The 11,958-nt window shown below is 40.4% G+C and overlaps 1 protein-coding gene across 1 annotated transcript; it reads left to right on the top strand.

Annotated features, from left to right (window-relative positions):
- Positions 1 to 273: 273 nt before the first annotated feature.
- TIMM17B (translocase of inner mitochondrial membrane 17B) lies at positions 274 to 11,735 on the top strand. Its single transcript, XM_070938086.1, has 6 exons — positions 274 to 357; positions 5,351 to 5,450; positions 6,224 to 6,287; positions 9,026 to 9,154; positions 9,256 to 9,366; positions 10,447 to 11,735. Exons 1-6 carry the CDS (start codon positions 332 to 334, stop codon positions 10,533 to 10,535), a joined length of 519 nt encoding a protein of 172 aa, XP_070794187.1. The 5' UTR covers positions 274 to 331; the 3' UTR covers positions 10,536 to 11,735.
- Positions 11,736 to 11,958: the final 223 nt, after the last annotated feature.

Genomic DNA, 11,958 nt, shown 5'->3' on the forward strand with positions numbered 1-11,958 from the left:
AATTACAGTTACGAGAGCGGCACCCGACACACGCGATAGTTCCGATCTGTGTTCCGATCTGTGTTGTAACTCCTCCCCCCCCCGCCTCTTGTGTTTCCTTAGTTGTCAAATAATCAGAGCGTTTGAAAACCACGCCCCCCTCTGTTGCTTTGCCACTTCTGGGGAACCAACCAGCGAGTGACGTAGATCTGCCTTCGGTTACCTTCCGAAGCGCGAGCGCTTTCGACTCTTGGGCCACGTGCACCCGCCGGCCAATAGGCGTTGGTCACGTGACTCGCCCGGAGGCTTCTTCCTTTTTCGCGTGGGCCAGCGAGCTTAAAGGCCGGGAGCCATGGAGGAATATGCCCGGGAACCTTGGTAACCGAGGCGGTGGGTGGGTGGACGGAAAGCTGGGCTCGGGCCGGCTTCGTAAGCGAGCGAGCGTCTTTCGCTGGCCGGCTTGAGCTCCTTCGAGGCCGCGGGGAAAGGGAAGTTTGGGGAGCCCCGCCGTAGCCGGGCTCCTTTATAGTTCGCCCTTCCTTTCTCCTCCGTCGGCTGCTCCGGAGGGAGGGAGGGAGGGACGGAGGGACAGTCCCCTTTTGTATCCTATCACAACAACCCTGCGAGGTAGCTCAAGGTCAGCGGAAAAAACGAACCGGCCTCCATCTCTGTGCGGGGTCAGATTAAACAGATTAACAGAGTTGGAAGGGACCTTGCAGGTCATCTAGTCCAACCCCCTGCCCAAGCAGAAGACCCTACATCTGCCTCTACCTAGGATCGAACTCACAACCTCCTGATTGTGAGTCAATTCCTGAGAAAAGGAATTGAACCCGCAGTCCAAAAGCCTGGGCTGGGGCCACCTTGGGTTTTTTTTTTGTTTTTTTTTTTTTTTTTAGCGATGGCACTTAGGCTTCTTTATATACTTTTTCTTTTCTTCCCTCTTCTTGCTCCCCTTCCTGGTTACAAAAGCGGCAAGGGCAGGAGGCAGTTCAGAAGCACTGCATAAAAGTCACAAAGAAACGAGCCAGGATGATAGGTGGGGGGGTGGGTGGGGGGGATAGCTCCAAGGTCACCCCGTGAATATTATGAAACAGGTGAAAGTATGTATAGGTACTCGGGTTTCCTTGCTCCGTGTCTATCTCTCTGCCGAACTTGCTTTTCTGCTGCCTTCTGGTGTGGAGTGCTCTGGGATCGCTGTAGGTACTTGAGCATCTTCCTTTTTTGCTTATTAGCTCGCACGTCGGTGTCAGTTAGGAACTTGCAGATTAAATTCGTTTGAAGTTACAACGGTAGTGAAAAAAAATGACTTGGGACCCTTTTTCACACTTTACGACCATTGCGGCATCCCCGTGGTCACGTGATTAGAATCCAGACGCTTGGCAACTGGCTCATATTGACAGCGGTTGCACTGTCCCTGGATCATGTGATCACCTTCTGACAAGCCAAGGTCAATGGGGAAGCCAGGTTCACTTAACCGTGTTACTAACTTAATGGTTGCACTGATTCGCTTAACAACTGTGGTGAAGAGGGTCGTAAAATGGGGCAACACTCAATTAACAAATGTCTCACTTAACAAAAATTTTGGGCTCAGTTGCAATCGTAAGATGAGGAACTCCTGTGGTTGGTGGTGGTGTTAACAACCCAGTTGTCTTTTATTCAGAGGGACGTTTCATGTTTGTGGCGGCATTTCAACATGTATTAGAATGTTTAGGAAACACTTGTGTGGGTCAATATCTGTATCAAGTAACTTTATCACGTGTAGAGTGCTTTCAGCCTCATGTAATTTCTGCAACCATTATGTTTTTTTTTTTTTTGAAAAATTTTATTTTTATTTTTAAACAAACATACATAAAAACATAAAACTATCTTCAATTACACACAGTGTGTCGGTTGGTTACAAGTCTTATACGTCTTTACCATATTCATAGCTTACAGTTTACCTAAATTCTTATATTATCAATCTAATATATATCTATGTATTATTGTCCTCATTAATCATTTATTTGACTATAGCTATTCTTCCTTCATTTTGTGAATGAAGAATACAATACAAAATATTCTAAGATTTAAGTTAATTTATATTATAACATTCATTTCATCATCCTAAATCGATCCAATAATAATATATCTTTATATTATATTTTATATAGTTCTACAATTCTTATATTATAAAAATCTCTTATCATATTTCATTTCCATATTTTTTATCTAACCATTGATAAAATAAATCCCATATCTTATAATATTGTTTATCTTCTTGTTCTCTAATTTCAAATGTCAATTTACTCATTTCAGCACATTCTATTATTTTCTTATTAACTTCATCTTGCATTGGTTTTTTCTCATTTTTCCAATTTTTAGCAAACACAATTCTAGCCGCTGTTAATACATTCACAATCAGATATCTCAATTCTCTATTACCAGTATATATTTCAGGTACAATCCTCAATAAAAAAATCTCTGGTTTAAAATCTATGTGCTTTTTTATCATTTTTTCCAACCATGTGTGGATTTTAGTCCAGTATCTTTTGGCTTCTGCACACGTCCACCACATACGGTAATATGAACATGGTATCTGATGACATTTCCAATATTTTTCAGATTTATTCTTGAACATTCTGGCTATTCTCGTCGGGTAAATGGCACCTGTAAAACATCTTATACAAATTTTCTTTATATGCAGTTGACATTGTCATTTTATAATTTTGCAACCACAATTTTTGCCATTTCTCTAAGTCAATCCCGCATCCAAAATTTCCCCCCCAAGCAATCAATGTTTCTTTAACTTCTTGTTCTTCCAATTTAACCTCCAATAAATATACATATAGTTTTTAAATTACGTTTTCATCAGTACCTGTTAAAATTTTATCTAAATTAGTCAAATTATCATAAAAACCTTCTGTCTTAAAATCTTTATCGTATCTAGAATGTATTTGCAGATAGGAAAACCAATTCATCTTTATACCTTTTTCTTCTAATTGTTGCATAGATTTAAGTTCACCCTTTTCATTCAATAATTTACTATATCTAATAATTTGTTCCTTTCTAAATATTATTTAATATGAAAATGCTTCAGTCATTGATAACCAGACTGGAATTTTTAAATAATGTTGTCTTTTAATCTTCTCCCCATTTAATAGCAAAGCCTCTCGTATAAAATGTCTTCTAAAATACCCCTGTGTTTTTGTTCCCTTGTACCATAAAAAAGCGTGCCACCCCAACAACAAATCATGCAACCATTATGTTTTTGAGTTGACTCTGATAGTTTTATTTTAAGAATTATATTTTCAAGTATTTCATGCAAGCAAATTAGTAAAAATGTATTTTTAATACATTTGAAATGAAATGTGATGCATGGACATTTGTAAATATAAATAAAAACAGAGAATTCACATGAATTAGTTGTCAAGGAAGTGAGGTTTTTGAGAGGGAACTAGTACTATATGGGCTGGACAGCAGCTCAGTACACTAGCATTTGTGTTTCTATGCAGGTGTTGCAACTATTCTACACTTTTCCCCAAGCTGGTGTATCTGTCTATACTTAGGCTGGTAAATTGTTGATTACTTGTTTGTGTATGTGTGTGTACTGTGAAAAGGAGCTCACTTATTGGCTGCCAGTCCCGACGGTTTTCATTTGTTATATTAAAACGTCGGTAATACAGTGGGCAAAAAAGTATTTAGTCAGCCACCAATTGTGCAAGTTCTCCCACTTAAAAAGATGAGAGAGGCCTGTAATTGTCATCATAGGTAGACCTCAACTATGAGAGACAAAATGAGAAAACTAATCCAGAATTTATTTGCAAATTATGGTAAAAAATAAGTATTGGGTCACTTACAAACAAGCAAGATTTCTGGCTCTCACAGACCTGTAACTTCTTCTTTAAGAGGCTCCTCTGTCTTCCACTCATTACCTGTATTAATGGCACCTGTTTGAACTTGTTATCAGTATAAAAGATACCTGTCCACAACCTCAAACAGTCACACTCCAAACTTCACTATGGTGAAGACCAAAGAACTGTCGAAGGACACCAGAAACAAAATTGTCGATCTGCACCAGGCTGGGAAGACTGAATCTGCAATAGGCAAGCAGCTTGGTGTGAAGAAATCAACTGTGGGAGCAATAATTAGAAAATGGAAGACATACAAGACTACTGATAATCTCCCTCGATCTGGGGCTCCACGCAAGATCTCACCCCGTAGGGTCAAAATGAACACAAGAATGGTGAGCAAAAATCCCAGAACCACACGGGGGGACCTAGTGAATGACCTGCAGAGAGCTGGGACCAATGTAACAAAGGCTACCATCAGTAACACTACACCGCCAGGGACTCAGATCTTGCAGTGCCAGACGTGTCCCCCTGCTTAAGCCAGTACATGTCTGGGCCCATCTGAAGTTTGCTAGAGAGCATTTGGATGATCCAAAAGAGGATTGGGAGAGTGTCATATGGTCAGATGAAACCAAAGTAGAACTGTTTGGTAGAAACACAACTCGTCGTGTTTGGAGGAGAGAGAATGCTGAGTTGCATCCAAAGAACACCATACCTACTGTGAAGCATGGGGGTGGCAACATCATGCTTTGGGGCTGTTTCTCTGCAAGGACGACTGATCCGTGTACAGGAAAGAATGAATAGGGCCATGTATCGTGAGATTTTGAGTGCAAACCTCCTTCCATCAGCAAGGGCATTGAAGATGAAACGTGGCTGGGTCTTTCAGCATGACAATGATCCCAAACACACCGCACGGGCAATGAAGGAGTGGCTTCGTAAGAAGCTTTTCAAGGTCCTGGAGTGGCCTAGCCAGTCTCCAGATCTCAACCCCATAGAAAACCTTTGGAGGGAGTTGAAAGTCCGTGTTGCCCAGCGACAGCACCAAAACATCACTGTTCTAGAGGAGATCTGCATGGAGGAATGGGCCAACATACCAGCAACAGTGTGTGCCAACCTTGTGAAGACTTACAGAAAACGTTTGACCTCTGTCATTGCCAATAAAGGATATATAACAAAGTATTAAGATGAACTTTTGATATTGACCAAATACTTATTTTCCACCATAATTTACAAATAAATTCTGTCCAAATCAGGCAATGTGATTGTCTGGATTAGTTTTCTCATTTTGTCTCTCATAGTTGAGGTCTACCTATGATGACAATTACAGGCCTCTCTCATCTTTTTAAGTGGGAGAACTTGCACAATTGGTGGCTGACTAAATACTTTTTTGCCCCACTGTACATATCAATATAATATTGGGGTAGTATAATACTTCAGAAAAATTAAATTTAAATACTTTTAGTATTTAATTAAACATAAATTCTTAGCATAACATAGAGCCTCCTATGTGAAGAGCCTATACTGACTTGTTTCTATTTTAACAGCCCCTGGCGGATCGTGGATGACTGTGGTGGTGCCTTTACTATGGGAATGATTGGCGGGGGTGTCTTTCAGGCAATTAAAGGCTTTCGCAATGCTCCAGTGGTGAGTTCTACATATTTTATTTTTAGTCTTTATTTAATTTGATTTTATTATCTATTGCTCCCTTTAAGCGCAAGTAATGAGGAAATGTAGTTACGTGGAGTCAGAATTCTTTTTCAGTGACATTTGCTGTAATAAATTAAGAGGCAGTGCTGGGATTTAATGTAAAGTATTTTGCTTCATGATTTAACAATATGAAAAAAATGGTCATTGTTTGCATCTATATGCAACCTTACTGTTCTGCAGTCTTGTTACTATTGATTGAGCATGGAATTTCTCTGTTCATCCAAACAGTTCATTCTTAATTTCAGTTGTTATTGTTTGATTATTGATAAGCCTGTTTCAAAAATGCTTTTCATTTTCCTCAGCTTGATACCTTCTAAGGTAGGGGTGTCAAACTCACGACCCGCAGGCCAGATATGTCACACACTGGCCACGCCCACCCACCCACCCCGGTTTAGTGAAGGGGGAAAAATCGTGATACGTCATGTGACGACGTGACACTGTGAGTTTGACACCCCTGCTCTAGGGGGTTGGGTTACAATTCTCATCTGCCTGACCTTTTAGGGATGATAGCATTTATATTCAATACCTCTGAAAGATTCTAGCCTAAAAAGGCTGACTGTAATGAAAGAGGTTCACATATACATTTTTCTTTGCAAACCACTGAATCCTAAAATATGAGTTCTGTGTGCATTGCTTGAATTATGAGTCCTCTTTAAGTGTGGAGTTGATTAACCAAAAGGGTTTCTGCTTCTTTTTAAAAAAAAATTCAGGGTGTCAGGCATCGATTCAGAGGCAGCATCAATGCTATCAGAGTCAGAGCACCACAGATTGGAGGTAAGATAGAGGGCTTCGTAGGGGGAATGAGTGTCATAAGACAGGGGTCCCCAACCCCCAGACTGCGGCCCAATACCAGGTCACAGACTGTTCAAAACCAGGCCGTTGTAGAGATGGGCAAGTGCGTGCGCGAAGCTCCACTCATGCGAGCGGAGGGTGCTTGCTCTTGCGGGTGACGTTCCATTCACGCAAATGGAGCTTCATGCATGAATGCAAGTGCTTGCCGCTCGCATGCCCCCGCTCTTCCCCGCCCTACCCGCCCCCCAATGCTGGGCTTGCAAAAGATCAGGGAGAACCAGAATCAAATTCTGACACTGTTGAAGCAGAGGAGTGACTTGGGATCAGTCTGTTTCAGCTTGACCTATCCTATAGTATGTCATTTTTTTTGTTATAAGGATTTAAGTGTCTGCGAAAAATAGAGAACTTAAATTTGGGGCAGGGATATACAAAATTGTGTAGTCTATTTCCAGAATGTTCTGATGAGCTAAGAATTTGAGAGAAATGGCTTATCCATTTCTGCAAGTGTATCTTCTGCAACATAAAGACCTTTGTAGTCTTCTAGACTACAGACAAAGTATTTTTTGATGGTTCAGATGGAAAAAAATTAAATATCACAGGCATGGACTTTGAATTTTGGAATTGGTTAATCCAATGGCAGGCAGGGTGTGTGTGTGTGTGTCCTGCAGCCCTTACCCTGGTTTCAGAACTCTCAGCAAGCCATCATGTAAGAATTGTCTGTCCCAGCCTATGATGAGGGAGACAAAGAAGAAGGTGGCAAAAGACAGAGAAAAGAGAGGATACCAGGCAGAGAATGGGTGGCTTTGCTTAGCCCAGAATGCATTTGAACTCCTATATAACTTACATTATTAGTGGAAAGTGGAGTGCCTGGTTGGAGTTCTTTCCCAATCCTGGTATGTATTTTAAAAATAAATGCTCCAAGCAATGGAAAGTGGGACTTAATTGAGAAACGTTTACTTGCTGAAATCATCTCCAGCTTGGTGGCCTTCAGACCAGTTTGTAGAATTTCTAGCATAGCCATACTAGCTTAATATATTGGACATGGAAGTCCAGCATATCTGGTAGGCATCAAATTGAGGAAGGTTAGTTTTTCCCTTCTTGAACATTGCAGTCCTATAAATATTTGAGTGAAGTAAGTAAAGGTAGACCTCAAGCTAGGATTAATTCATTCAGCAATTGTTTGACATTACAATGACACTGGACAAAGAATATACTTGAGGTCCTTGAAGTTCCAGTCATTGCAACAAAATTCACATGCTTGGCAACCACCTCACATTTTATGACGGGTTGCGGCACGTGATCACTTGTTGACCTTCTCTGCCAGCTTTCTATAAACAAAGTCAATGGGGAACCTGACAGGGAAGGTCACAAGTAAGTCTCTCCCCCCCCTCTCCCCCCCAAAACCACCATGCCTTCCGTCCGCTTGCACTCACTAATACTCTCCTTCCCCGGCCTCTGTGTGCTCACACACATGTACATACGTTACATGCTCTTTCCTTAGCCTTTATAAACTTGTGCTGCACTGGAACACATACCATTCACCTATAGTCTGTACCAAGCCTCCTAGGGCACGCCACTCCACTGTGCCAGTCCACGTTCCTTACCTGGGACTCCCTTAACTTCTGACTTAATGACCCATGTGTCTTGGGGTTATGATGACAACTGGGATTGGCCTGGATTGCTGTTAAGTGATGTGGTCACATGACATCATGCTTTACAGCCACATCATTTAGCAGTAGCAATCTTGGTCCCAATTTCCATTTTACCTTAAGGAATACCCGTAATACTAATTTCTAAGTTCATATAAGTAGTCCTCCACTAACTGCCACAATTAGGACTGGGATTTCTGTCATAAGTTGTGGTTGTAAGTCAAGTCAGATCCTATTTTGCAACAATGTTTATGGTGGTTATTAGTGAATTACTGTGTTGGTTAAGTGAATCGCATGGTTGTTAAACAAATCCAGATTCTCCAATGGGTGCTTTGTGCCATTTTTTGCTGGAAATCAGTAAAAAAAAAAAAAGGTTGCAGATCGTGATCATATGACTGCAGGATGCTGTAATCCGTCATAAATGTGAACTGGCTGCCAAGCACCCAAATTGCAATCTCATGACTTGATTACTTGCATCTATGAGACCATTACTTGCAGTAAGCTGCTATGAGATCTATTTACTTATAGTCATCATTGGCATCCTTCAGTCTCAAAAGACTATGATATCGTGCTCTGGAAAGAGGTCCTAAATAGCCTACTTATAGTGAGCTATTATGAATCCTATACCTGTGTAACAGTTTGTAGAATGAGATCACATGTTTAAAAATACCACTGTAAGCAATAAAAAAATCAATTAAGTCATTTACATTTTCTTATGCTTTCCTACTTCTTGTTTATTCATACAGTTCTATTTTCAAGAAATTGACACAACATTTGAGATTGCAAATACTTTAAAAAAAGCAAAGTTGTTTCTGTCTTTCAAGGTTCAGGTGATAAATTTGGAAATCAGTTGCTCGGGAGGTAGAATCTGAATTGCTGCCCCTTTTTGAGAAGCTCTGAGTATCTTTGGCAATAACTTCTAAGATTCTGGGGTGTTTTGATTCAATTCTCATGTGAACCCAACAAGTATTTATAATAAAGTTATCAGGCAATGGGCTTTTTTGATGCAAATTACGAACAATTCAACACTCAGCTGGTGACTCCAAAGGTTTTTTCTCTTTCTCTTCCCAGGGAGCTTTGCAGTGTGGGGTGGGCTTTTTTCTACGATTGATTGTGGTCTGGTGAAAATGCGAGGCAAAGAAGATCCTTGGAATTCCATTACCAGCGGGGCACTCACTGGGGCTGTATTAGCATCACGCAGTAAGTGATGTTTCTTAGCTCTTCAAATACACATCACCCATTTATCATCCTTTCTAATCCTAATTGCTTTCTTGGGGCTTACTAACTGCTTTTTCATTTAGGTGGGCCGTTGGCTATGGTAGGCTCTGCTATGATGGGAGGCATCTTGCTTGCCTTGATAGAAGGTGTTGGCATTTTGTTGACAAGATATACAGCCCAGCAGTTCCAAAACCGTAAGTTATAATTCTGAGAATAAAAGGGTCCCAGAAGGAGGGGGGATTTGGGGGAAGCTGTGGACCTCCAAATATAGTTGCAAAAAAAAGTCCTTCTCGTTGTTGGCCTTTTTTTTTTTTTTTTTTTTTTTTTAATTTGATTTAAATGCCGCCCTTCTCCGAAGACTCAGGGCGGCTTACAATGTGCCTTGATTCCAGGAATGCTGGAATTGAAATGTAATAATATATGGAGGGCTAGAAGTCACCATTACATCCTAGGAAATATAGTTGGAATACTTTTTCATACTACTACTTATGGGTAGATGATCTGCAGCCCTCCAAACACTTTGTTGCATGTCTCCTAGAGTCACTTGATTAGTGAAATGGGCAGCTATATAAATTTGAAAAATAAATTCCCAGCAGCCTCAGCCAGCATTATCAACAGTGAAAGATGTCGTTCAAAATCCAAAGAGCCAGATGTTAATGCACCTGCCCTTGTCTATCACCTTGTAATGATAAAAGTTAGTGAGAATCTTATGAACCGATTGGCACTAGAGCTGGGGGAAGTGGTGTGAAGTCAGTTCCACTTTGTGGTGAAAGAGATTTTGGCTTTTCTAATCTCTACACACACACACACACACCAAAGTGATGTTTCTTTGCAGTTACCCAAAGTGCAAGAAACATCTCTTCCTGATTGTCATGTCTCTTCCTATTCTTATCTCAGATCTTGGTGCCTTTATAGGGAGGAAGCATGCTACATGCCTGTCTCCTCCCATCTCCTGTATTTTAACACAATTTGTTATGACAATGGCATTTTGCTAATGGTTCTAAAAATGTGTTCCAGGGTTACACTTCTTCCCATGCTGTCTGGCACCTTCCTCTTCTTTATTTACTGATTGACATTTCAACCTCTCTTGAATTTTCTAATAGTAAAAGTTGAGATTTTTCACTTAATTTAATGAATCACTTCTCCCTTAAACCCCCACCTTCTTTCTTCCTAGCTTTACCATTGTTACTTCTGCTTCAGAAAGTTTTCCTCTGCTGCTTCCTATCATGAATGTGTTTTCATGTATCACTAATGGGTCCTTCTTTTCTTCTTAGCCAATCCCTTTGGAGAAGATCCCAGTCAACTGCCTCCCAAAGATGGTTCACCACCTACAGGATATACAGGCTATGGACAATATCAGTGAGCCAAAGTGGGGCCTGAATCACTTCTATTTTTAGAATCGAGCAAGATTTTCCCCCTTGAAACTAAGACATTCACCCAAGAGTGCAAACAAAGCATGGAAGGGATTTGGTTCTTAGAGTTATCTTTTAATTTTAGCAGAGGGGAGGGACAAGGAAAATGTGGTTGGGGGTTTGAGCTGTATAATATCTACCTCTATGAGGAGTTAAGAAGCTTGCAGTGATGAAATGAGGTGCCCCAGGATTAATTCCATACAATGACGGAACCAAAGCTTATTAGGAGAACTTGGAATCCTAGGATGATATTTGCCTGAAAAACTGGGGTGTGCAATTACAATTAATTGACCATGGCAAATTTTAAAGGGCTGTTTTCCTGACTTTCTGATGGAAGGACGCCTCCATTTTTTTCTGTTTGGTGGGAACTCCTCTTAAGTTATCTTTTAAAAGTCTGTAAACAATGAATGTGTTTTCCCAAGCCTTGGATGAAAGAGTTACTGTAACAAGGGGAAGTACTCCCACTCTACCAATGATGATACCCTGTGATACGTCTCTTCATTGTAGGTCAGATGCCTGTATGCTATTGAGCCAGAATAAGAGATGCTGCTACCCTGAATCCTCACTCTTTTCCTTCACTTAATAGTACTGTTGTTGCTGGTTGCTTAGGTTTAAAAAAACAAACAAAGAGGGAATGATGGTGGATCAAAACAGGGTTTGTGGCCTTGACTCACCTTAAAAGGCTGGGTAGGCCTCCCTTAGAACTATGTTTTATTCCAGTAAAATGCTGTGTCAGTTCCATCTTTAGAAGAACTAACTAGGACAGACTGGCAGAACAGAGAGGGTACTTCAGTCTCTTAGTTGCCTAAAAAGCCATCCAGGATATTGAAACAGTGCTATAGTTATAAGATACCAAACAATCCAAAGCTCTTTTGGGATCTAAATTGACATTACCTCTCCCTCCACTGCCCATCTAAGCCAAACCACTTCTAATTCGGCAATATAATTTTAGTTCCAGTTTTATATACTTGGCCTTTGTGGGCTAAGGACCTCATTCAGAATTCAAACGGCCTATTAAGATGGCATTAAAATTTTACACATCTAGTAGTTCATTTTCTCCAGTTTGAAGATCGCCTAATGGTGGGGCAATTTGTATTTCAATATCATTGTAAAGAAAGACACTGTATTATATTACAGATGTAAATACAAAACTGGCTTTTTTGCATTTGTTTTGGAGAATTTAATTATCCGTTTGACAAAAATGATAATTACGGTATATAGGAAATATCTCAGCAGTCTTTCACAAGAAAGTTTAGAATCATTTGAACCAACTTGCTCTACTGTTTCCCCAAAAGAATAGGGCTAAATCTTCCTTCTGTTAATAAAAGGTCTTTGATTCCATTTCCCTTAACAAAGAGCAGCACTGTCTTCTGC

Source organism: Pituophis catenifer, unplaced genomic scaffold, assembly GCF_029215685.1.
Source record: "Pituophis catenifer annectens isolate HBS135680 unplaced genomic scaffold, rPitCat1.0.hap2 SCAF_2, whole genome shotgun sequence".
In the NCBI taxonomy this organism is placed as follows: Eukaryota; Metazoa; Chordata; class Lepidosauria; order Squamata; family Colubridae; genus Pituophis; species Pituophis catenifer.

What these genes read in the sequence shown, in the direction of transcription:
- TIMM17B (XM_070938086.1), top strand. Translation starts at nt 332, where the DNA reads ATGGAGGAATATGCCCGGGAACCTTG. An exon ending in GAATATGCCCGGGAACCTTG is followed by an intron (nt 358 to 5,350) that starts GTAACCGAGGCG and finishes CTATTTTAACAG; the next exon opens with CCCCTGGCGGATCGTGGATG. An exon ending in CAGAGCACCACAGATTGGAG is followed by an intron (nt 6,288 to 9,025) that starts GTAAGATAGAGG and finishes TTCTCTTCCCAG; the next exon opens with GGAGCTTTGCAGTGTGGGGT.